Raw genomic sequence first — 26,748 nt, 5'->3', positions numbered from 1 at the left:
CTCTGGTTCCACATTTGCCTCAAATTGCTCTCACTGGGTTGCTTTAGTCTCAGGGGTTTGTGGCTCTTCAGCCTGTAAGCTAAAGTCAGAAAGATAGCATCCACGTTTTCCTTTTCAGACGGGTCCTTGGCTGAAGTCTCAAACAGCGGGAAGTTGTAGCTGTCAGCAAGACACTGTGCGGCTGATGTGGGAACCTCCCGGCGGTCCCTCAGGTCACACTTGTTTCCTACCATGATGCGGGGCACAAGGGGCCCCACGGAGTGCCGGCTACACTCCTGAATCCACTCGGGGATGCTCTCGAAGGAAGAAAGGCTGGTCACGTCGTACACAAAGATGACAGCGTGGACGCTGCGGTAGTAGTGCTCCACCATGCTCTTCCTGAAGCGCTCCTGACCTGCTGTGTCCCAAATCTGTAACTAGCACAGCAGAAACAAATTGATGTCACAGAGTCCTATTTAAAGCATATGGCCAGTGTTATTTTATATTTGTGCTTTTGCCAGCCAGTTCAATAGGAGGCAGCAATGCGTCATTCCAGCTTCCCTATTTTGTTTATGCTGCTCAGCTCCAACCTTCAACATTTGTTCCTACTAAGAAGTGCTTACATATGCTTTATGTGTGTGTGTGTGTGTGTGTGTGTAAATATACATCTCTATTTTTGCAGAGTTAAATACTGTTTTTTTTCCTTAATGATTCAGCATGATGCATCTTGATTATTTTTTCAAAACAAAGTTTTAGCAGCTTCAGGGAAGCAATGGAAGGATACTGCACAGCAGAATAAGCCATACATTATCACCACAGACTCAAACAACTCCTGGATTTCTGCACTTGCTCAAAAAAATGTTGGTTAAGTTAGGATAGTTAGGACATTTTTGCAGCAGACACTTGGGCATCTTACAGAAGGAGAACCTGAGGTTTAAATTATTAAACCAGAGATGGCTGAATTCTTTTTATCGGCATTCGGGTAATGTGCATCCTGGCTCACTGCCTTTTACTCACTCACTGTCATGGTTTACTGAAACACCGACAGACAGAGCTAACGTTAGTGTCATTATCATAGACTGCATGTTCCCACTGTGATGAGTCCAATTGTCTGCTGTGGAAAGTGCTCCAAAATAGACCTTTTTTTGACAGCGCCTCCAAAAAATGGGTTTAAATTTGCAGGAAAAACTATTAAAAATCTACTTGGGTGACCTGTTATTGTGTTGCATCTGGATCACTTCATCAGACTGAGGCATGATCTGTTTCACTTTGACTGGAAGCTCGTAAAAAGGGGGGAAATCTCCAGGCAAATGAGGACTATAAGCAGGCATAGAATGAAAATAAACACTTATATGTGGAAGAACAGAAATGACTATGAACTGGCTTTACACCAAGTGTCGTTATGCCCTTTCTTGTGAACAATGACAATGGCCTCATAGGGGTGACAAAGCCTTCATTTTAACAACTGGTCAAAGTAAGCTCCATCACATGCCTACAGGCTGAAAACAAACTCCAGGTCAGGCTCTGTGAGCTGACCTATAAACCGAACATAGACAAAAAAAACAAAAAAAAAAAACGGTGGACGTTAACAGGTATCTGCCGTGTGCCTTTCTTAAATGTAGGACTTCTCACCTTGATACTCTCTCCGTCCAGCTCCAGCGTCCTCTCTCTGAAATCGACCCCGATAGTTGCCTCAGGGTTTTTCAGGAAAGTGCCCCCGCAGAACCGGTAGGTCAAACACGTCTTCCCCACATTTGAGTCTCCTATTACTATTATCTTGAAAATCCGAGCGTGTGTAGTGTCGTATTCGTGGTGAGAGGAGAGCTCCAGGGAGTCGTTTCGACTGAAAATTGTGTCAAATTCCTCCCCAGGTTTGTTTTCTATTGCCATTGCTCATCTTCTCGCGGTCTGGACGGGGCTACAGCTCTGAAATATCGCGAGACTCCAAAGGAGAGTACCTTTGAACCTATGTACTTAAATGTTGCTGTAGGCTACGTGCAGAATACAAGCAATTCATCAAATCCTTGTGTTACAAGAATTTGATGAATTGTGTTACAAAATAGGTTGTATCCTATTTTGAATTGAATAAGTGGTAAAACAAACAAACAAAAAAAAAACCCCCAAAAAAACACGAATTCAATTCTATCAAGTCTGAAAGTCAGTATTTACTTATCTTGAAGTTGTAATGAAAAATTAGACTGTTGCCAGTCAGATACTTTCCAATAAAAAATCTGATGGTGCTTTACTGCAGTCATAATTACTTTCATCAGTTTTGACTAGACCCCCAACCCCGCTGGCTGAAGTAGAGCCCTAGTTTAGCGCCTCCACTGTGTTTTGGAGATGCATGTAGATGCTCACTGTCATACCTCTCTCCCAATCTCCTCTGTAAATATTTATGACTTGAGTGAAAATGTCAAATTTGGATCCATCACTTCGCAAGACACCGATTTTCAGTTCAGGTTTTATGTAATTTGACCATACACAAAAATGACAGCACGGTTGTGTCAATTTTTTCTGTTTCCCTTCCTTGAGAATGACCTCATGGCAGCCAATCTCTCCGATTTGTATGGTGGCCCTGAGAGGCCAAACGGACTGCAACTTCAGAAAACACTTGCAAAAAGAAAAATGCTGCAAAACGAAAAACACTTGCAAAAAGAAAAATGCTGCAAAAAGAAAAATGCTGCAAAAAGAAAAATGCTGCAAAAAAAAAAAAACGCTGCAAAAAAAAAAAAACGCTGCAAAAAGAAAAATGCTGAAAAAAGAAAAACGCTGCAAAAAGAAAAAATGCTGCAAAAAAATGTTTCTGGGGAGACAATAACCGGACGGACCAGTTGCACGAACCAAAACATGCTAACGGCTGTGTCCCAATTAAGAGACCGCACATTGAAGTACGAGAAGTGCGGAAGTGAGAGGCTTGTGAAATGGGACGGTCTAGCCTTTGTCGCGCTGTTCAGGTTGCCTCGCAACCATGATACTAACCGTGAGAAACGTTACATACAGCTTTGTGTGACAGAAATGAAGGAGAAAAATGTTTTGTTGGTCATTCATTTTTGTCATGACATCACTGTGGTTAGTTGAGTATCCGAGGCTGAGACCACGGGACTGTAAAAACATGATTGCTGGGCTTCATTTCTGTACTGAACAGTTATTTCAAGATTAGTTAGTAAATAACAATTAGCTAATGTTGGTCACGAGACTAAAATCATGTCACTGTGGTAGTGTAAATATAATATGGCCAATATTATAGTATTGTCAGATTATTATGATATATATATATATATATATATATATATATATATATATATACAACCAAGTTAACGCTGAAAGTACGATCACTAATGTCACATCACTAATGTCACATAACATGTTCTTCGTTATTAAACATTCGCACATAAATAAGTGACGTCATATTCAGTACTTACCTTTGACAGTTCGGCCGCTCCCTTCTGCCGTATTTTGCAGCAAAATTATCCACACCCACCGCCGCGCTATGAATTGTGGGATATATGGGACCACGAAGCGTGCACTGGACCACACTTGATATTTGGGGAAATCGACGGCGCATTTGGAGCATGCATTTGAAGTACACTTCGAATTGGGACAGCCGTCGTCGCGTGGCGGTGACGTAATCGCACTTAAAATGCGTACTTCAAGCGTGCGGACCCTGAATTGGGACACAGAAAACAAGTGCACTGGGACTGGGTGAAACTTCAAAGAAGTGGAAGCGGAGCGGCCAAAGAGTAAACTTTCAAAAGTAAGTTCTGAATATTATGTCACTTATTTATGTGCAAATGTTTAATAATGAAGAACATTAAAACATTACTGTTGGCCACATGCCGGCAAAGTTATGTGACATTAGCGATGTTTGTACTTTCAGCGTTTACTTTGTTTTAAAGCCTTTACTTTAAAATATACGCCGTTCGATAGTTGACCTTAATCTTACAGAGAATGTGATGATTTTGTGGATAATTAAAGTCAGTCATATATCCACAAACACAACAAGCTGAAAGTCAGTGATGCTGCTCGGTTTGCAGTCCTGAATATCACAGCACAAGCAGGATTCACTGCACTGTTAATGTTAGCTAAGTTATATTGCTGCCTTTGTTCGGTGGTGTCGAGCCAAATGGACTTTAACGTGTGTTTGAACGAGCTGATGGTTCACTCGTTAAGCTGAAAGAAAGATGCTTTAATCACAGGAGTCACACACGTGTCCACTGTACCATCTGGGAACTCTTCTTGTTTAGCACTCGTAATAACACAAACACTAAATCCTCCTTCTCTTGTGCTGTTTTGTATTAGTGTATACACCTGAGACTGTCACCTATCTGTCTGTCCTGCACTCTCTCTCTGTTTCTTTCTCTCTGATTGTGTAATAAAAGTATAAACATGTATTTATAAGTTACACTTGTGTTTGAATCCTGCAGCTTATCACACATTTGATTTCCATGTGTGACAACTGCAAGTGTCCAGAGTGAGGACAGACTGAGGGACCCACTACTGCACATCATCTGTGAGGCTTTGCACCCCCAATGATCTACCAGGACAAACTCAGCAGTGTGTGAGGAAGAGGAGGAGGAAGAGCCAGCAGCAGCTGACAGATGGAGAGAATAGACAGACTGTTCCCTGTTTGTGAAGGACTGCTTCAGAATTGGGATACAGCCTATTCAGGGTCTGCAGCCTTAAAGTACGCAGCCTTAACGATCCTCAAGGGCCGCGTACTTAAAGACCGCTAAGGCCGGAAGTGCAATGGGACGGTGTAGCCTCCGTTGTGCTGCCCAGGTTGCCTAGCAACCATGATACTAACAGCTGGAAACGTTTCATACACCTTTGTTTGACAGAAATGAAGGAGAAAATCTTTTGTTCATTTGTTTGTTTGTTTCTACATGAGCTTTGATCATTCTCTGTAAGATTAAGGTCAGCTATTGAACGGCGTATATTTTAAAGTAAAGGCTGTAAAACCAAGTTAGTACAAACATCACTAATGTCACATAACTTTGCCGACACGTGGCCAACAGTAATGTTTTAATGTTCTTCGTTATTAAACATTTGCACATAAATAAGTGACATGATATTCAGTACTTACTTAAAGTTTACTCTTCGGGCGCCCCTCATCCTCCGTTTTTTTCGGCAAAATTATCCACACCCACCGCCGCGCTATGCATTCTGGGATATGTTGGGCCACGAAGTCTACACCGCCACGTCCTTAAAATTCAGGGAAATGAAGGACGCATTTGAGGGCCGCATTTCGAGCAGCCTTCGAATTGGGACAGCCTTCGTCGCGTCGCAGTGACGTAATCGGCCTTAAAATGCAGCCTTTAAGGCTGCAGACCCTGAATTGGGATACAGCCATACATACATGTTTTGGTTCGTGCAACTGGTCTGTCCGGTTATTGTCTCCCCAGAAACATTTCCGTTGTCTTTTTTCCTAATTCCGTTGTGCTTTGTGTGCTTTTGCAGCGTTTTTCTTTTTGCAGCATTTTTCTTTTTGCAGCGTTTTTCTTTTTGCAGCATTTTTCTTTTTGCAAGTGTTTTTCTTTTTGCAGCATTTTTCTTTTTGCAAGTGTTTTCTGAAGTTGCAGTCCGTTTGGCCTCTCAGGGCCACCGTAGATTTGCCTTCAAGGAACAGCAACAACCCACCCTCCGCTATTTCTTAGAAAAAAACACACACACAAAAAGACTAGAAAGTCTAACTGCTTGGAAAAAAGAAATGAGGGGTGGATCAAGTCTCCCACACAGTCAGTACAAAATATTTCAGAAAAGTTTTTTTAAATCTATAAATTTTTATTTTTAAAATCATGTATGCTATTATACTTATTTACATACAGACATAATCACTCAACCACAAACACTTCAGTAGGTATCCTCCAAGAGCACAAATATATTAACCTCATACAAATTTGTACAACTTACAAAAAAGAAACAAAGAGAACATCTAACAATGAAAATCCATTAAACAGAGCCAGTCTCAAATAAATACAAACATAAGATTTTCTTTTTAAAAAAAAAAAAAAATCATTCTGCTTTTCTGTAGCAATTCAATCAGTCAACACATCATGAATGTCTCATAAAAAAGAAAAAAGTATTACCAATACTTTCATTAATGACACATTTTTCTATTAAAACTCAATCCTCCTAGAATTAGAACCTTTTTGAACTATGTTTGTTTTGCACCATATTAAACTCACAGTACTCACAAGACCACTCTTCAGAACCCGAACCTTCCAGTTTCACCATGCAGTGGCAATAAATATGACTTCTGTAAAACTCAGCACTACACACACTTGTAGCTCTGCAGCATACACTGATGTTTATTTGACACATTTACCAAAAACAGCTTTATAATCCACAGCCAAGCACCCCATCTACTTCAAGAAACTTCATTATTCATCAGAGAGACAGCCGGGACTCCACTCATTTACCAGTTTATTTTGTAAACCCAGCTCTGGAACCAGCAGCTCCATTTCTACCACGCCTTCGCTGCATGTCATTACCCACAGTTCGTCCCCCTTTACTCCCAAAACTGCTTGATAAAAACCCCTGACTAAGAGTCACTCATGATTATACTCTTCAGTGTTTTCAGAGGTGCTGATTCAACTGTATGGTCATTATTTTGTGTGATCCAGCATTCTGCTGATGAGGATATGTAATATTTTATCTCCACCATTTATCTCAGTAAGTGCAAATAGCGTAGGGGTTGCTTGTCTGGGACAATGGCTTCTCTGCAGTCTTCTGGCAAGCAGATAAATCATCACACCCAAGCAATACTCAAAACCCCTCCCCCCAAAAAAAACTGTTGCAACACACACATTAAAAATAAAGTATAGATAAGAAAACACACACATACACTCTGTGATTTCAAACAAAATTATTTGTCACCAAAACATTGTGATCGCACTACATCTAAAAAGGAACCTCTGTCATGGCAAATGGGCTAAACCTGAGAGCGCATACAGTACATTGGCTCCTAGACTTCACACAGCAGTTTTTGGAGCACCGCCTGTGTGTGTGTGATGTCGCTATGTGCATCAACTACATAAAAAGGACCATAAATTTTAAAGCACAGTTCTTTCATAGTCATAAACAAGAGGCACTTGAGATGTCTGATATGACAAACACTCAAGCCATGATTTCACACTGATCTTAAGCTTGCATGCTCATTTATTCACTCTAAAGAGAAAAGGCTCATGTAACATAATGTTAAAGCTTAACAGCGGCTCTCCACTCAGGAGTACAAGTGGGCACATTCGTACAGCTTTAGGTTCTTCTGTAGCTCTCTGGTACAGCTTTGTCAAGTGACATCACTCAAATATCTCAGCTCGAGTTTGGCGTGGACAAATCTCTCACAGGCTCTACGAGCTAGGAGAGAAGGTCCTCAGGAAGCATGTGACGAAAGCATTACAGATGTGGCATCCATGTCAAACCTTTAGGTGTGGCACGCAAAAGACGCAAAGCACTACTGCTAATCCATTTTCACTACCACTCTGTTTCCACATGGATCAAGTGTAGTCCCACAGATTCTCAGACATTTTTGAACCAGGAAAAGCAAGGTTGGAAGTAACAGCGTTAAGTGAAGGCTCAGTTCCAGCAATTATTGCAAAGAATTGCAATTATTCCCAATTAGTAACCCCTGTATTTGCCCAGCAGAAATGCTGTGAAAGAGGCACAGTAAACATTTTATCTGGTTTTATATGTCCCAATATTAACATTACTGATCAGACGTACAAAAATATATTTTTTTAACAACCTGTGCTTCTCCTGACTGTTTTAACACTGAATAAATACTTCAATGGTCCCCGTTAGACAAAACCAACCTGTAAAAACCCAATAATTTAATTAATTTTGACACTGCAACACACTTCACTACCAGTTCTCATCAGAGAATGAGCTAGAGCTGCCAGAGTCTGAATCTGCGTCTGTCAGCCCGTCAAAATCCCAGTCTGCACTGGAGCCACTGTCATCGTCCTCCTCTGTGGAGAAGCTGTGGGCAGAGCTAAGACACGCTGGGTAAACGCGCGTTGAAACACATACGGGCCCCAGCGTGGACACGTACACCGCCATGATATTCTTCCACGTGTCCCTGGCCGGGTCGTACTCGTGGATGAGGACTCTGTTCTTGTTGTGCTGCAGTAAAGTCTGAGTGAGGAGAAGCAGCTTGCCGTTGTGTTGGATCACCTGATAATTTAGAGCTCGGCTGTCGATGGGAATGTCGCCGAGCCTCTTCCACTCACCCCTAGTGGGGCTGTAGGCTTTCACCACAGGGATGTCGCACACACAGACGATCTGGTCCTGGAACACGCAGGCCTTGTGAAGCTTGTCTCGCCTCAGTGACCCACAGTGGCGCCAGCGGTTCCTCTTGGGATCGTAGCAAAGCATTCGCCTTTTGTTCACCACGTACAAGTGGTCATGTAGGGCTACCACCTGCATTTTACCCAGAGAATGAGGCAGAGGAGCCACAAACGTCCACTGGTTCCTCTGGACGCTGTAACACTCCACCTCCTTCAGTCTGGCATCCGTCACCGGGTTTCTTCCTCCCAGAAGGTACACGTGCCCGTTGAGGTAGCCCATTCCAGAATGTATTCTGCCCAGTGGCCTCTCTGCCAACTCCTGCCAGCTGTTGAGCACAGGGTTGTAAAGCCAGAAGTGTTTCGAGAGGTGGGATGCCAAGTACAAGTTGTTTTCGGGGGTGGCACAGGCGATTAAGGACTCCATGGTGGAGCGTTTGTAATCCTGACTGCTGAGATCCTCTAAAGGAGGGGCCATGAAGTACAGGTCCTCCGAGTATGGGTCGCAGCACATTATGTTGTCATTAGGTAGGCCAAAGAAGAGGATCATCTCTTTTGCGCTCACACCTATTCTGTGTTTTGGCACATCCAGAGTAGCAGACATGACACAGCTGTCCTCAGGGGACTTGTTAAAAAATGATGCCAGGTATTTCTCAATGAAAGGCCTTGCCATGAGGCTCTCCAGGTAACACTTGTCCTTCTCAGTGAACAAGTTCCAGCGGACACACTTTAGCGCTTGCAGCGCATCCTCTTTTTTCTGTGCTGCGTTCGCCTCGATCCACTGCAGAGCAGCCGAGCACACCTTCTTCTCACAATCCACATCCAGGGTGTCCAGAGACAGCAACTCCTTCAGCTGCTTCAGGTCCAGCTCGCAAAGATCCCCCCCATTACACACCAGGCCGAAATTCCTGGCAATGAAAGCTTGCGCATTCTCCTTCAGCTCGGGGTTATCATAGGTGTCAGCAAATTTCAGTACCCCTACACAGTTAGACAAGTCCAGTCTCCTTGTCATGAAACTGGAGCAAGCTTCCCTGATGTACTCCAGCTGGAGCATGTTGGCCGCTGCATACAGCCTCTGCACGTTACTCTCCGTGATGGTCACCCTGCCCGTGTAGCAGTAATCGATGATGACGGACATAGACTCAGGATCGACCCCGCGGATGACCACAGTTTCCTGCACGCTCTCGTTTAACCCACCGGTGAACATGCTTTTGAAGTAGGGGCTAGCAGCTGCCAGGACGTTGCGGCTGCAGAAGAAAAGTTGGTCGATGGCACCTCTGGTGGGGTTGCCGCTGTGCTCCAAAGACTCCTCTTCCCACTCAACTCCGATAGTAACGTCCCCGAGCAGCCGGCAATCGTAAAGCAACTTCAACCCGTCCATCAAACCCCGAGCGTGATTGGCGTCCTCCAGCACCTCGGGACCACTGAAGCAACTCAGCGCCGAGGCCATTGCTGCAACTTAAGCGATCAGTTAGCTATTTCACGTCGGCCAGTGTTTCAAAAAGCACCGTGTGATGCGGTAAACATGGTCGGTAACGCCAAGTTCCCCGAGCGCTGATAATGACACGTCCGTTTACACGGGAAAATCAAACATAAGCAGTGTGGATAAATGCAACAGCGACTTAACAGCTGAACGGTCGCCGGGATGTCTGAAATCCGGCAGCTGTCGGCCTGTAAATGAGCATAATGTCACGGTCAAAGTAGAAAAAGACCCGCACACCACTTCCAAGGAGCTGCTTTACCGATAACGTTCATTTTCACTAAATTCCTCCTCATTGCTGTTTTCTGTTTTGAGTGTAGCAGCTGGCACAAACGTCAACACGGCCAGGATTTGAGCTACATATTCCGAGAAGAACTTCCACAATAAAGTACAGTTGTACGTATAGATATCGCGCGTTGTTTTATTTCCTCTTTTTAAACAGTGCTATACGCTCTGGGTGGATTTTAGTATTCTACTTTGTCCACGAATCTCATTTTAAAATACGCAAATTTGTATTTTAAATAAAAAATTTAAAAAAAAATCTTATTTTGAAGGTTTCTTTGATTAACTTCCACACTGGCTCGTTGCGCACTCATACAACCTTGCTTAAAAAAGAGTGCCCTCTGATTGGTTTGTGCAACTGGGTCAACTGAATTTGATTGATTGGAACATAATATGGTTCCTCCCACTACTTTCCCCTTTGCTATAGCGGATAATTCTGGAAATTAAACAATAGACCTCTATGTCTTGTGTGTTTACTTGTATTTTTATATAATTGTGTTATTTATTTATTTTTTTAGAAACTAATACTATTTTTGTAATAATCTTAATATATCTATATTTCTTATATGTTTATTTGTATTTTTATGTAATTGTGTTATTTCATTTTATATCATTACCATATTTTCAATTAATCCTTATGTATTATTTCTAATTGCTCACGTGGTCTCAGTCCTTACTGCCTTTAAGCAAAATTATTAATGTAATCCTTTTACAGTCAAATTTTACATTTTGTCCTCAGATAATAATAAACTAAGTTTAGTAAACTAAATAATAAAAATAGATAATAGATTATTAAGCTGAGGTGAAGGCGGTATCATCATCTGTGGTGTCATCCTTTCATCCAACTCTCAGCGTGAATCAATAAATGTGTTTTATGAGTCCCTGCTCTCAGTTAGATAGTTGTCCAGCACATATTGCCACTATAAAACTATAATATTTTAATTTAACGCTTAATAACGCCCCAAACCCCATTTATGATTAACACTGAAGTCTCATAGTCTGGCATGGGCTATTTATTTGATTTGCTGTAACACATTAGAGCTTCTTCTCTGTGGTTTATGTGACAGCCAGACACTATGCATAAAAAATATGAAATATATGGATTCATACCATTATTAAAAAATCATGTCCCTTGCACTGCGGTTCAGTATATGCATCATACAGCCACATGTGCATATTGGCCCTTTATGGTCAGATGTTTGTTGAAATGCATTATGCATATCCACCAATAATTATCTCTCCTTAAAATGGTCCCATCAGCCATACCTTACTGCAGACTTTTCCATTTACACCTGTGCTCTTTGTAGCCAACTATAACAACATATATACACAGTTGATCCACATAAACTGTCTTGACCTTTGTCATTTGTACATCAATTACAATAAATAAACTTTTTTAAAATCAAAGGATTCCAAAGACAGCCTTTATCCTTATTGCAAAGCTTTAATTTCTTGCACTACAAAAAGTAGCATATATCATGATTTGCTGGTTAATTGACTCTGAGTCCGTTTGCTTCTTTGCAGTATCACATATGCACATGTAGAACACAAATTACAGACATAGCCACAACTACTTGCGTTTTCACCCAGGTTTAAGTGAATCTACGACTTAGGTCGTTGATTTTACGTAGTGCGTCTCGGTTGTCGATTGTCCTGTGGACTGTGATGAGGAAGGGGAAGGCAGAGGGAAGCTCCACCCTTTGACTCAGTTTCTGGTGACCCCAGTGAAGGCAATGCAGTCTCTCAGCCAGGTCCCGTCTTCCAGCTCGTTCCAGTCCGTCTTGCAGCAGCTTGGTCTTATTTGGCTTGTCCCATGACTTCTCGTACCTGTGAATAAAGAGGGACCTCTAAAAAGTATTTCATGGGAAGAAGAGAAATTCACTGATGTATAAAAAGCCAAAAAAAAAGAACTGTATAAAAGTGACAGAGTGTCTAGAGAGCCCAAGTGACCATGGTAAAACACAAATAAGTTATTTAAATTTCTCACATGAGATTGCTGGGCATCTATTTCAATTTCTTAAGACTACAATGATTTCAGATGACGTATAAAAATGGACTAAACACTGCTAAGATAATCGGATGTTGCCTTTTGATTTAGAAACACCAGTTTCTAAACAAAGCACACGATACTTTCAAAAGTATACACACAGACTTTACCAGCTTTCCAGCATGGCCTTGGCCTGGACACTCTTCTCTGTAGAGCTGGCGTGGAAGCGTCCTATCTCAGTTCTGTTGAAGCCAAGCTCATATGCCAAAACTGTCCACTCAAAACCAAGCTGCCTGGAAATCTCCTGCAGCGTCTTTAGATTGATCACAGCATCCTGTAAGCAAAAAAAAAAAAAAAAAAGGGGGGGGGGGGGGGATTCCATTGAGAAAAATGATCTAGTTTAAATGATCTGTGCAAAAGTGCAGATGAAAGCAGATTAGACATACCTCCTGGGCTTTGTTGGGCATTATCAAAAACTCCAAAAGGTCAGCACTGGGCACTCAATATCTGTATTCAGGTCTGGTTTAATGATTTTGCGCAAAAGATAAAAGATAAGAGATTTTAGTCACCTTCCCTGAGGTACAGTATGTTAAAGTAGAGCGTGTTTGAGTGTTACTCTGGAGATTTAAAATCAACATAGTCACTTGTTAAACATTAGTCACTTTGTGACCACCTTGTGACACTAACAGCTGCCACAGTGAATCTTCCAAAACCTCAAAACTCCCTAACTGTAATGTGCTAAAACTGAATTCTACATTTATTTTTTGAGCAGTAGCTTCCATAATATCAGCGATATTAGCATTCAGATATACTTTACACTTGAAGGAATATAGGACTGAACTTGGTTTAGTATTATATTTTTACTAGGGAAGAATACAGGAATATGGTTTCACCCTTAGACCACCATTACTCCAAATGCTTTTAAGCTGAGTCACATCTGAGTTAAAGAAGGCATAGAGTTTGAACTGCAGTAAGTAGAGCTACAACTCCCCATTCATCCATCCCTTTGCAACTTTTCGATGGCCAGGTCATGGGGGGCAGAAGTCTAAGTCCCCAGCCACCTGTTCCCAAACCAGTCAGGAGACATAATTTCCTTGGTCTGCTCAGGCATCTCGTACTAGTGGGAGATGCTCAAAACAACTGGAGGCGTTCAGACATAAAAACAAAAAGAATTGAGGCGTTTGTGTGTCCTAGAGAGCCTATAGTTATGCCTTCGTGGGCAACATGCTCCTGGTAGGGTTTCCGCAGCTCATCCCTGGCTGCAATCCCTTTCCCCTTTTGCAATTTACCTATTTTCCCCCTCGATTCTTTACAAAAATTTTAATGAAGAAGAAGGAAAAAACGTTTTGAAATGCTTTTATTCACTTTAAAAATTCACTTCCTCTTTAATTTCTTGCCATCCATTAAAAGCATGAGGGCTCCTTGTGCAATATCACTGCAGCAGTTACGCTTATCAAAGAACATTTCGGAATTGAATGTAAACATTAAATAAAAAGAAACTAAACAAAAGATAAAGTGTGTACAAGGTCATTAATGGATCTAATACTGAATGTGTTAATCAGAATTCTGATCCAAAGTGCTGCAAGGTCCAGCCAATAAGTATAACGAACATAAATTACATTACTTCATCTTTTTTTTCACTTTTTTTTTTTTACAGGCACGGGAAGTAACAAAATTCCAACTTCAGGTTCAACTTCATATCTGACACCACAGCCTGAAAAAAATAGTACTTCCGAAACTAATCATATGAAATCATTAAAAGCATGTACAAAAGCATGGGATATATTTTTCTAAGCTTTCTCTTGGAGAGAGACGTTTATTCTGCTCAATGCAAGAATTAACAACGACAAACCAAGAAACACATATCAGAGAGGATCTGTTTCACATTTAACAGCTGATTATCAGAGTATTGCCTGGTTGTTTCATGGTGTGTCAAGTCAAGGTTAAGATCCAGCCTGCTGGACCTGTACGCTTAACAGTCCTCACTTTGTCCTTCAGCAAGGAGTAGTGCTTATATTCATGATATCTGTCACTCTCACAGGTCGCAGCCCAAGTCTAGAGACCTGCTGAAAGAGACATTTTAAATCAGCTGGTGCCTACACAGCGATACCCTGTGCACCTCTCAAATTTCAGCTTATTTGGGTTCAGTAGCAGCCATCTTTCCAGCTGCCGTCCCTCAGGGCACTCAGAGCAGCCAGGCTCTTTGGAGGAGTAAGCAAACTGCAGACAGAAAAAAACCCAACATTATATAAGCATATAAGTTAATCAAAGATAAATAAAAAGATCCATCATCCCACAAAGAATCTTGTCTGTTTCTTTTAAAAGTTTCAGGAATCAGACCTATGAATCCAGTGTGGTAGGTGAGAATTCTACCATTGGTCCACCGATGCCACACCTAAAGATTGCTACAATACCACTCACCCACATGCTGAAAACACTAATAGTCTGACCAGGTTTGTCATCATATACTTCAATTGATTAACCAATTCATGGCTCAGAAAATTATTCTTTTACTGTCATCAGAGGATGAATTTTACCACCTCTGGTGATGCCCTGAGATAACCTTCTCATCAGGTCTACATTTGAAGTTATCAAGTGCCTTTTTGCACATGCTCGTCAGTACTCATGTTGGTGTAGTTCTCCTTTAAACCCAAAGGAGTTAGCATATGTGTGCTTACCTGCGCGTGGGTTGGGTGATTTTACTGGGACGTGGAACGCCACTTGTTCCTATGAAGGAGGCTGGCCGAGGGAGGGAACTGCGGGGGACAGCTGACTGGTTGGTGCTGGTGGGTTTGAGGGCCTGTGGCAGCAAACTAATGCTGCTGCTGGGTTTGAGGGGTTGAAGCAGCGCGGCACTGCTGGAGATGGAGTTCAGACTGGCAGAGGTGGACAGAGAGGTGGAGGTGGGTCCCTGCTGGACTGTGGGGCTTACGTAGGCTGTGGCTTTTAGAGTGTGTCGTGCTGTTGTAGGGAAACTCCCGACACTCTGGACTCGCTGACTGAGCTGGCCTGGGGAAGGAACTGAAGGAATATTATGAAGCAAAAGTGTCATACTGCAATCCCTAGATTTTAAGTTGTCATCATTAGGCTGAGTGTCAACAGTTTACAAAAGTGATTTTTTTCCTTTCTTTGATCATCGCACACATAAAAACAGGCGTCTTACTGGAGGATTGAAGTCGTGCAAGCCCACTCGATGAGTCAAAGCTCTGGCTGTTCCGGAGGGAGGGCATCGTTGGCAAAGAGGAGGGACCGTGGGAGGGTGGGTTGACAGGGGAAGCCAGGCATGGAATGCTGGGGACACTAGGCATGCTGGGAGCTCTGATCAGGTTGGGCATGCTTCTTCGCAGCTTGTCTATGCAACAACATCAACGAAGCTGATCAGGTATTGCAGGTGTCCAGTTAGCATTTTTTTTTTTGGCTTTTCAAAGTTTTAGGATTTTTTAGGGGACATTTTGGTGAATATGAAAGTAAGCGCTTTTAGCAAATATTTAATACATAGCATTTTCTCCTGTAGAAACACATCTTAGTTTTACACTTTAAATGTAAGCAGAATGACACGTCATATCCATTAATGAATGAATCTTTTCGTGTGGTCCACTCAAAATGTTGCACTATTATTTTAACTATACTGACTTAATTGAACTTAGGACTTTAAAGAGGGGGAAAGTCTAATACTTACTCCTTAAAGTAACAGCAGTATCTGTCTTAGACTAAAACGATTAATCAGTCATGCAGTTATCTCTATAGACTGATATCTGCATATAAAGACACGCAATCTGTAGAGAAGGGACAACTGTGCTTTAATAGCTTTCTGTTTGCATTCCTCTTTTAGTCTAATTACATCTGAGCGGGCCTTGGTTGCATGCAGATAAACAGTTTGTGAAGAGCAAAATGATTGCATTTGCTGAAATGCAATCTTGAAACACTGTTTCAAGATTTAATCAGCTATTACCTGATTAACATTTATCAGATTTTAAAATCTCTTCAGCATTTATAAAGATTGACATGCTGATAGAACAAGAAGTGTGGTCTACTGGAAGTCCAAAGATACTGACTGATCCCTGAGTTTTTAACAGTCATCTATCAGACATGTTCCCAGATCAGATCAGGTCACTCACCTGTGCTATTTGTGTATACTGTTTGTGTCTCTGTGATCAGGCTAGAGGGTCCAGAGTACTGGGAGTGTCCACTGAGTGAAAACTGATGGGTGGCTGAGCTGCGTCTGCAGTCTCTGAAACTGGAGAAGGTGTGAGAGTGGGGCAGGCTGCCCCGCTGCATAGAGCCTGTGCGGAACAGTCGAGGCTGGGGAGGTGGGAGCTGGTCGTAACCCTCGTCCTCCTCGTCCTCCTCCTCGAGATCCATCTGACTGCGCCTGAGGGTGTGCAAGGAGAAGCTGGAGCTGCGACGGCTGCCCGTGGCCGTGGCTGTGGCTGTGGCTGAGGTAGAGGCGTAGTCTTGTCGGAGGCCTACGGGGGCGACAAATCAATGCATTTGTCCGAGGAAAGCACGAACACTATGTGGTATAGGATACATTTCCTTCTGGAGGCGCCCCTCATTCATTATTCACTTACTGAATCGGCAGACCAGACTGATATAGAGAAGTTTATTCTGAAATGTCCTGCATAATTTAATAGCACACAAGCGCATCAAAATATCACTTCCTTTCAACTTCGTAAAGGTCAAACATTTATGTTAGTGTCAGCCATTTATTGGCAATGTTGCACAGTAATCTTTTCCAGTCTCTCCACAAGGCAGTGCATTACTGTTTACAACCAGAGTGGCTGTCAAACGAACGCAAAAATTATTTTTGTCATGAAGAGGGAACAGTGAATTTAATAGACAGTATGTGGATACATTTGTTGTAAAAGGACTTTAAGGACTAAATATTTCTTATGAACACTCTGAAGGTGGTTCTTATTAGCAATGACAGTTAATAGTCTGTAGTGCAGGGGTCCCCAATCCCAGTCCACGGGGGCCGGTGTCCCTGCAGGTTTTAGATCTCACCCTGGGTCAACACACCTGAATCAAATGATTAGCTCATTACCAGGCCTCTGGAGAACTTCAACACATGATGAGAAGGTAATTTATCCATTTAAATCAGCTGTGATGGATCAAGGACACATCTAAAACCTGCAGGGACACCGGCCCTCGTGGACTGGGATTGGGGACCCCTGCTGTAGTGTATAGTGTAGTGGCTGCAGGTACGTAGAGAAGAACTTCAGTGTGACAGTTGGTGTCTGATTAAGGACTGTTTATGCTGAGGCAAGAGTGATTTGCAGCTCCATGCCACATATCACTGTACCTGCTGGTGTCCAATCAAAACCGAAAGACTTGATTCATACGTCTCAGATATTCTCTTATGTTTGGATGACATGAACTCCAACTGTGTTTTCACTCTCGTAAAAGGACAGCATTGGCACATACTGCTTTGGCAAAGGGTCAGTTAATCAGTTTACTATGAGCAGTGTTTCTACATGTTTCCCTTTCAAAATGTCACACTTTTCCACAATCAAGTTTTCAGGTTTCTCTGCAGACTTTTCAGACCACGTCTGCCATCTAGATGCAAATAATAAATGTTTATTTTGTAAACAAACTGCCTTACTTAATATTTTATATTTTAGAAGAGAAGGAGGGTTATAAAAATATAAAGCATTATGTGGATGAAGCAATGTGTTAAATATTAAATTCTATATTGTGACACTGACTGGATATTCTGACTGCAGGGTGATATAATGGCTGCATTGTAAAATTATTATGGGTAATTGTATATAAAAAACTATGTTTTTAGATAGGTGCAGATATATAATCATTGATCACAGCATGAATATGTATATATTCATGTAGAAAGAGACTGTGTTTAGATATGTATATGTATTTATAGCTAGTGCATATGTAAATATTAGGCTATATAATCAGGAACACAAATATATGATAAATTAAAAAGGGGGAAAGGAAGTGAACAGGAAATGGTAGATATTTGGGGGATTTCAGTCAATGGGGTTTCATCACAATAGTATAATAGTTGTCTTTTATTTTGTTCTTATGTGAGTTTCTTTCAGTTATTAATATTTGATACTTAAATGTTCAAAATAAAGATTTCATTCATCCATATATTCTGACTACATTCTATATATGTGCGGTTAGTTCATACCAATCATTTAAGCCAAAACTCAAACAAGTTAAATGCACAGTATTTTACTCAAGTTGACCAAGTTACCTTCCTTTCCTCCATCACTAAGTAACTTATATGTTGGTTATTGTGATGTGACTGTGATGTTTTGTTCAGGGATCTTCCAGTTTCACACAGTTCCGGGCACTTGTGCAGAGCTGTTTTCCAGTCCTGTGATGCACAGGCGTAGAGGCAGCTCTGCGTAGGAGTGCGCTATGAGTCGGGTGCCGTACTTCTTGCCTTCCTTTACTTGACTGTAGCCCACGCTTTCTAACACATTGGTAAACATTTTGGCTGCGATGGCTCCCTGCTTCAAATGCCTCGAAAAACATTCTGCTTATATCATTTTTATTAGCAGAGATGAGAAGAAATTAAGAGGAGCAGTCTAGAAACATTAACAGTTTCCTAGATTTTGCTTTTCTAATTCATTCAATTATTTGCTGTAACAGTTCTACAAAGCCTAGCAAAGTGCCTCTGCAAGCAGCTGCTGTCCTTTGCGTAAGCCATAATTCAAACCACCACATTTCTACGTCGGAATATAAAGTGGACAAAACACACACAATCTGACAATACCATTCCAACCCATCACGACCTCAGGGTTTCCTCAAATTTCTCATATTTTCCCTCACATTTTGTATGAAACATCTAAACAGTCTACTCACTCTCCTCCTGAAGTCGTGCCATGACCTCCACATCTGTCATGTCCTGCAGTTTGTAGCTCATGGAGATCGAGTCATCTTCCAGCTCTGACACACCCACCTCGCTGTCCAGGGAAGACTGAGGGGTAATCGCCACGTGCCGACGGCCTGCGTCTAAAAAAAACAAAACAAAACAAAAACATGCATGTCAACATCCCAACATTCACTTTCAAAGCATTTCTCTGACCCTGTCTCTGAGTTGTGAAATTTATGTGTACATAACTGTCACAGATGGATGGTAACTCACACCTGATGAAACTGCAGAAATTAATGACACGGCAGAGGAGATGTGTTGCGGGTGATTTCTTACTGTGGAGAGTGGAGTTTGACAGGAAGGTGGGTGTTCTGTCAGCGAGGCTGCAGCTGGCCCTGAGAGGGAGACTCGGCTGGAGATAGGACTGACAAGATGACGGCAACGGAGCTTCAAAGGAGAAAATCACAGCACGAGAGAGAAGAAATTCAATCACTGATGACTAGCCTAACCTGCACTCTGCTGTTTGTGTTAATGTAGAACACAGATGAACGAGCTGAAGGAGCTGTCTTCTGGTGGAGTCTGAAAGTGCTCGCCTCCATCTGTTTGAGGGTATGACCTTGTAATCTCCTCCCTGCAGTTTGGTGTAATCTGATTGTAAACTCCAAGGAGCAGGTTGTTTAAGAATCTGGGTTATGTAGCAAGTTCCAAAAGCATTTTGGAAGCAACAGATGCTTTTGGCTCTATGTTGTTATTACTTTTGGATGCAACATGAGACAACAACTATAAGGTCAGCGGAAAGGGTTTTAATACGAGGAATGACGATTATTGTGCCCTAAAGGCTAAAAGGCTTTGAATGTTGCCAATGCAAAATTTTAGTTTTTGCATTATGTGAATTATTTTTATTTGCGTTTTTTGTGATGTTGTTAGATTTTGTTTTCAAAGGGTTAGAGACGCAGGTTTGAGTTGCCTTGCAAAAGTTGCCCAATTTAAAGAGAAGCAATATTAAACATTACCATCAAGGTATCACTGTGTTAGTGTGCTTCAATTAATTTTAATTAATTAATTTTAAAAAAAGAAAACTGTTTTCTTTAATGTTTCATTATCGCCCACTCACACTAGAGTAAAACCTGGATGGCAACATCCAATTACCTGGTGATTGCACTGATAATTTTGCTTTCAACCAATGGATTGGCCCTAGATGCATAGAGCATGCAGCTCCCTCAACTTCTGGGCAACCAGAGGAATGTCAACTGCAAAGGTCTGGTGGGAGGCAACCTGTCTCAGACTGCAGGATGGCAGTCTGAGACAGGTTGCCTGCAAGGTGTCACTTTGCAATAGAGGACTTGTTTCCGCTTGTTGTGTTCTGGTTAAATTCAACTAATTGCAGACGTGGTCCTCGTCTCCATTTCAAAAACAATGAGATCACAAGTTTTTGTACACTTTGATCGTGCCACAGTCTCCAAAGACTGTTTCATCTAGTATGACTGTACCATTGTTTAAATCACTTCCAAGCATCTTTATTTATAAGGGCCAAATCACAGTCACCTTGAGGCACTTTATATTGCAAGTTAAAGACCAAGTGGAGTGGCTATGTATGTGTGTGAATGTGCAAACCCATTAGGATTCATATTTGTCTGTAGAAGATCATCAAATCAACAGTTTTTGAGAGATTTCAGTTTGGGCCAAATCGGGGAACCAACCAACAAACTTTCATTTCCATCCACAGACCAACACTGACAGCATGCTTACAAATAAGATGATAAGAAACGTAATAACCCCCCAGCCCCCCCAAAAATAATAGTGAAAATAGTAGAAATAGTAGAATAGAAAATAGTGAAACTTACCATTTAACAAATTAGTCTGTTTAGTGATTTCAGTTTGTAGGTACATACTGACTCACACCCACTAAGCCTACCAGATGTAAGAGTGTCTGTTTTGTGGTTAGCAGGAATCAGACGTGTATTGGTGTTACCTGAGGACTCGGTTAGTGCAGCAGGTTTAGTGTAAGGCAGGATGGGGCAGCTGAGGGTGGAGAGCCCCTCTATGCAGCTATACGGACGAACGGAGGACACTCCTCGCCACCGCTTTGCTAGAGACAGGATTGCAGGGAAGGGAATGTTAGTCTGATTGCTTTAGCATGTAGCACAAACAGTACATGGGTTATATATTTTAAGACACTCTGGCCAAATGTTAATCTGCTTCTAGCAGATCAGTACTGACCTTGCAAATGTCTGAGCTCGGACAGAAGAGGCTCATACAGTAAGACGAGGTTTAGCTTACCACTGCGGCTTATTGGGCTAAACCGCAGTTATTTTTTGGCTAGGTCTCAGGATAAGCAGGGATTGTGCATGTAGGCTACAACCCATTCCCAAAATCAGAATTAGATTTACTATGAACTAGTTTTTTTGGTGTACACGGTTCATTTATAGTCCTTAAATGTGATTTTCACTACTTTATTCATTTTATGGTTCAACACTACAATAACATGCACTTTATTAATGGCAACTAAGAGCATTTGGGTTTTGGTTACCAGATTGTTTGCTGTCATATCTATTAATTGCTGATAAATAGCCATTAAAGCAATTAGTTGCAATATAAAAAACCCTAGCTACAGGGTACACTTTTAGAGGATGATACTATTATTCTCGTTAATTAATGCCAACTAGCAGTGAGTAAATTCAGCTTGGTTACATAACGTGCATTCAGTGTGTCTGATTGGTAGTCTGAGAGGGTTACACCTGACAAAGTGGAGCGTTCGGCACTCCTGACACAAATAAGCTCAAACTCCGTTGGATGAAACTAGCATTCACAGCCAGTTGCACCAACAATGGCTGCTGGCTCTCAAATACAAGGATGTATTCATGACCCCGAGGACGAGAGCCAGCCTTCCCCGAATACAGCTTTAAAGGACGAAGAGAACCGTCAACGGCACAAACACACACCAAAAAACATCAACACAGACACTAACAAATATGCATTATCAGGTCACAGTGTGGAGACCACCCACAATTAATATGAAAATATTCCATCACAGGAAAAATTTTCGGATATTAAAGTCAAAGCACGCAGGTGAGCAGCATATAGAGTGGAAAGTATGAGCTTTGAAAGTACAAGTCTCTTAAACAGGCTCTTGGTGCAGGGAGTGCTGAGCAAATCTCTCAACAACCCATTTAATGTAAGCATGTTTCTATGGTAACCATATCCCCATGCATGAGAGCAGAAACTATAAAGCACCAGATCTGAAACTGGGTCCAGCAGCAAATATATATTTGATAGCACGCAAGTATATGAGCCGTAATGATTTTGGATTTAGGTTAGCTCGTACATATGTCCCATTATCATTTCTGAAACCTCAATAAACCCCTTGCCCCACTTAGTGGAAACATGCTTAGAGAAAAGGATAATATAGCATGCAAAGACTTTGCTTTGGTCTGCCATTAGTAAAGGTTATGCAGCTGTTAGTAAAACAAAAACTGTGAGGATAACGACAGAGACCGTGTTAAAATGAAAGCAATGGTGGATAAAATGCACCGTCATTCTCAGCAGTAATATTGTTGGTAACTAAGTTGGGTTTCAACCATCTAATCCTTAAACTACTTTTGTTTCAATGACTTTGCTAAAACAGTATTAACATATACATTTAGCACAAAAACTAAGGAAGTTTGGTCGACTATTTCTTTGTTGTAACAATGCTTCTGTTTATTTCCCCTTAAATGCTGCCATATTTGCAAGAAAAATGCATTTGTGTGTTGAGCAGCACAGCTGAGTATGTAGGTTGCGCTTGTGAAAAGCTGGTGACCAGCATGTGAGGAGGAGGTGGAAGGCTTTTGTGGCCGTGTATGTTTCCTATACATGCTACAAAGGCCCCTGTTTGTTAAATGAATACATTGTTAAGCTGTCAGTATGTCTTGTTTCTTCAGACTTCAATCATCCAATCCAACAAACAACACGAAACAAGAGTCAAAAGCAGAATGAGCTGTTTGCTGTTGGCAGAGAAGATCTGGCAGGTTTTCATAGATTTGGCAAAAACTCAGAATCAGTATGAAACTGCAGTGATTCAATCAGGCCGGCCGCAAACTGCAGACATACCTGTGATACTAGTTCTTCATTCAAGAAAGTGACAACAGCTGTACAACATATATGTAAGTGATAGAGTTAAAATCAGCATGTGTTTTATGGGAATGTTTTTTCCCAGAAGAAGCTATGGAGAAAGAAAATTTAAGGCTGTAGTCATCTTACTTTGATCAGCCATAAAGCATATAGACCAGCACAGGCCAAAACTGAAAGGCTGTTAATGTGCTCGTGGGCTTATTGTTATTAATATACATGCTTTTAATATAATATCAATAGTCTATGTTTTAATAGTTACTGTCACTACGGAAATAACATTTGATTCAAAGACTAAGTAGCTACAATAATAACAGATTTATCGATTCTAGATAATCACAATAATCAAACTGTTATGATCATATAACAGATAAAGGAAAAGATAAAATCAGATCCAGACTGGATCGTCCATTATGAAATCTCATACAGCACAATATTTGTAATATTTTCATGCTTAACTCTCATAATGTTGTATGTGAAAACTATGAGTTATGAGTTACTCATGAAAATAGGTAATTAGGTGACATATAAGTCTCTCAAAATGTATATCAAATATGTTTTTTTAATAATTTATTTTCGCAGGCTACACTTTATACTTTATTTTTTATTTATAATCTGTATTTAAATTTAAAATGTAAAAATTCCATCACTTAAAATATACTTTTTTCATAAAATCCAGTAAAATCAGGCTGTTATTAGAGGTTCAGATGGTGCAATGATGATAACTTAATGAAAGCTTTATAATTATTTCTGCATTATTTTGCAGTGAACACAGGGTTTAGCCTTTCATGAACACACATCAAGCTCTTCCAAGGTGATCTTTCTTTAATTCATGTATAAATATCTTCATCTTTAGTGGATCTTAAGTACAGCCTGAGATGTGTACACGTGAGTCCTCTCTACTCCAAAAATAACCACTCACTGGGAACACAGGGTGAAGTAAAACTCACAACTTTAAAGAGAGAGCGAGTGAAATGTTGGAGCCAGTGAGCTCTGTGCAGTGAAAACCTCCCACGGTTCACACGCTGCAGAAGAAATTCTGCTGCACATGGAAACATTTTGTGTGAAGTGTTTTTCAGCTTATGATCACATTTCAGCAGCCAGCGAGGCAGATGTGGCCACAGATGAAGACCGTTAATCCTGGGGCTAAGTACACTGTACCTTGGTCCAGTCTGTGACAGAGGGTCATTTTAGCGAGCTCCACCTCAGGCCCTGGGTGGTCCAGTACCTGCCTGCACCACTGGAGAGGGCTGAGGAAACTGTGGCCATGCAGCTTAGCTTTGGGACTCACATACAGCCTGGAAAATGCAGCAAAAAACAGTTAGATCCTGTCACCTTTACAGGCAGCCCATGTTCTTCACAAAATACAGATGATAAATTAACTCAGGGCTGCTGTGTATTTGCAGTGCAATCAAAAAATAGTTGCTAGAGAGCAAAGAAAATAAATAGCAGCTCAAGATCTCAAAGAGTGTGTTTTACAGCCCTCAGCTGCTATTACCCAGTGAAATAAAACCACTGTGGCTGTGTGATTTTTATACAATCCAAATGCCCTAAAAGTTTCTACAACATGGGAAGAATCTCTGGGACCCAGACCTGGAACTGCAGCGGAAAATGGACGGACCAAATACATAGACTTGCAAATGGCAATGTTATCTTTTCTGTTGTGAAATTTAGTCAATGATCAATTAGATGGAATTTATTTTCATGTTGTACATGAAATTATCAACCTATTTATCAGCAAATCTCTTCTTCTTCTTTCTTTACGGATCACCACAGCACATCTTCTGCCTCCATCTCACCTCATCCTCTACCATGAGTGAAAATAATTTAATTTACATTTATCGTCAGCCAGAAAAGAAATTAAATAAATCCCAAGAAATTCCACGTTTGTCACTGTGTGTGTGCCTGTAAATCCTAGGATACTAGGTTCCCAGACTGAAGCTAAAAGAAAACTTGCCAGACAGAACTGGGCTTTTTCCCCTCCAGAAACTAGGCCACAGCATTACACTGACTTCGGGGTGGAGGGGTAATTGTGTTAAATGTAGTAAAGCTATACCAGCACAGCGGCTGAACTGTATCTCATCAGCACTGCATTCAGCTGTGTGCTACATTTTCCACATCGTCACACCAGATACATAAAGCTGGAAACGGTTCAGCAGTCAGATACCTTAGTCTAGTCTACAGCCTGTGCTTCAAAGTAGTTCAGCCTATGGCTGAACACAACACACAAAGCCGAGCTGTTTGATTAGAGGCTGAAGGGGGTCATTGTTTCTAATTTCATCCAGCGCTGCCTACTCTGAATAGATACCTATGCTGCACGCACAGTGCATGCTGGGATGCCCAAAGCTTGTGTCAGATCTGTTTTTTATTGTTTTGCTCCTCGTGTAAGAATCACTCTATTTGCCAGAGTCTGTAAGTCTGTTCCACCAAAACAGATGCAATCAATACATACGATACATGACATACACTGCCTCAAAATGATGTCTGGTTCACTGTCATGTGGCCCATGAAGCATGTATTAGGGTCAGACCAACAGAGCGGGGAACTGACTTTCACTGTAAATTCAAACAAGGCATGTGATGAACTGGTAGACATAAACAGAGCAGTTACCAGCTATCAGGCTCTAAGACGGGGAGCACGACGTTGAGGTCCAAAATCTCAACCTCATCCAAAACAGTCGTGTCTCCAGCGGCGCCGCTGTCCTCCACAGCGGCATCAGGAGACGCCGAGCTCGGCTGAAAATAGGCGAAAGGTTCCTCCGCTGAGCTTCGAGGTGCGGGGACACTTGAAACGTCATATTTAACAGAAAAGCTGTCGCTCGCGCACGCCGTACCCCCGTGCAGACACGACAACGAGGTCTGAAGATGAGGGCCGATGGAGCAATTGTTTACAGCGTTCGCTCGAGTCCGCAATTGTTCGTTTTGCTTCTCCAATTTTCGCACCAGTTCTTGCAGCTTGAGCACCTCGAGCTCCGCGCTGGTAATTTTATTGTTGCCATTGACGTCTGCCATCATCTGGGGGTTCAACACCTCTGCTTCCATTTGGTAAAAAACACATTGAGATGGGCGGAAAAATAAAGCACGGCCTGCCTGCAGAGGGTCCTCTTCTATTCAGAGAGGGTGTCCAGATTCCCCCCTTTAAGCTGCTACACACACTCTCACAGATACACACTGATGATGCTGCTGCTGCTGGGATGACTGCACAGGCTCCATCTGATTGGTCAGCAGCTTGGAGTTCAACTCCCATCGCACCACTGCTGAGGAAGTATTTATTATAGGCACACACAGAGCGGATAGCCTGAATGTTATTCTCAAGCTACACTTTCGGTCTTGCACACAAACAAAAAAACAAAAACAAAGCTAAACCCACCCCCCACAAACAAACAATATAAGTAGCCCAGTACAACTGTGGGGGACATTTAAAAATAGTCCCGACCCTGACTAATTGACAAAGTAAGCTGACATTACAGTAAATAATCCAGGAATAGTGTCATTTGATTAGTACAACAGAGGACCACGCAGACATCTATTTTTAAAAAAGAACAAAAAAGTAGCTACAGCAATGGCAACCACTTCAATATGTACTCCCGTTTCGCTGCTTGTTAATGCAGTTATGTTTGCAGGTACATTTAAGCATGCAGACATGGTCAAGACAACCTGCTGAAGTTGCAACATAGCATGAAATTGGAAAGGAAAGGAGATTTAAGTGACTTTAAATTTGGCGTGGTTGTTGGTGTCAGACAAACTGCTGATCTACAGGGATTTTCCCACACAACAATCTCTAGTGTTTA

General features: G+C 41.6%; 4 protein-coding genes across 6 annotated transcripts in view; all 4 read right to left on the bottom strand.

The window, feature by feature from the left end:
• The window catches only part of LOC146500415 (ras-related protein Rab-33B), a 2,665-nt gene extending 739 nt beyond the window's left edge, over positions 1-1,926 (bottom strand). Inside the window, exons 1-2 of one of the 2 annotated variants that reach the window (XM_085134675.1) lie at positions 1,612-1,926; positions 1-410 (exon numbers count right to left, since the gene is read on the bottom strand). The exon at positions 1-410 is cut by the window's left edge and continues 739 nt beyond it. In XM_085134675.1, the coding sequence (XP_084990801.1) occupies positions 1-410; positions 1,612-1,869 (668 nt within the window). In that variant the 5' untranslated portion in view covers positions 1,870-1,926. Of the gene's footprint in view, positions 417-1,611 lie in introns of both variants that reach the window. The other variant, XM_085134674.1, reaches the window with a different exon arrangement.
• Positions 1,927-4,834: 2,908 nt separating this feature from the next.
• kbtbd7 (kelch repeat and BTB (POZ) domain containing 7) lies at positions 4,835-10,530 on the bottom strand. Its single transcript, XM_085134505.1, has one exon. It carries the CDS (start codon positions 9,709-9,711, stop codon positions 7,840-7,842), a length of 1,872 nt encoding a protein of 623 aa, XP_084990631.1. The 5' UTR covers positions 9,712-10,530; the 3' UTR covers positions 4,835-7,839.
• Positions 10,531-11,447: 917 nt separating this feature from the next.
• On the bottom strand, positions 11,448-12,596 carry LOC146500413 (uncharacterized). The gene is made up of 3 exons (XM_085134519.1): positions 12,457-12,596; positions 12,181-12,344; positions 11,448-11,850 (listed from the first exon to the last, which is right to left on the bottom strand). Exons 1-3 carry the CDS (start codon positions 12,475-12,477, stop codon positions 11,616-11,618), a joined length of 420 nt encoding a protein of 139 aa, XP_084990645.1. The 5' UTR covers positions 12,478-12,596; the 3' UTR covers positions 11,448-11,615.
• A 1,498-nt stretch (positions 12,597-14,094) lies between these two features.
• Positions 14,095-26,137, bottom strand: slain1a (SLAIN family member 1a). 2 transcript variants are annotated; one of them, XM_085134503.1, is made up of 9 exons: positions 25,569-26,137; positions 24,120-24,256; positions 20,824-20,940; positions 19,188-19,298; positions 18,842-18,991; positions 16,129-16,476; positions 15,174-15,362; positions 14,689-15,031; positions 14,095-14,230 (listed from the first exon to the last, which is right to left on the bottom strand). In XM_085134503.1, exons 1-9 carry the CDS (start codon positions 25,997-25,999, stop codon positions 14,155-14,157), a joined length of 1,902 nt encoding a protein of 633 aa, XP_084990629.1. In that variant the 5' UTR covers positions 26,000-26,137; the 3' UTR covers positions 14,095-14,154. The 2 variants fall into 2 exon arrangements, with proteins under 2 accessions (XP_084990629.1, XP_084990630.1); XM_085134504.1 differs by lacking the exon at positions 15,174-15,362 and having other exon boundaries at positions 25,569-26,136.
• Positions 26,138-26,748: the final 611 nt, after the last annotated feature.

This window comes from Neolamprologus multifasciatus, chromosome 16 (genome assembly GCF_963576455.1).
Source record: "Neolamprologus multifasciatus chromosome 16, fNeoMul1.2, whole genome shotgun sequence".
Taxonomy (NCBI): Eukaryota; Metazoa; Chordata; class Actinopteri; order Cichliformes; family Cichlidae; genus Neolamprologus; species Neolamprologus multifasciatus.
This window is presented reverse-complemented; position numbering and strand designations above follow the sequence as displayed.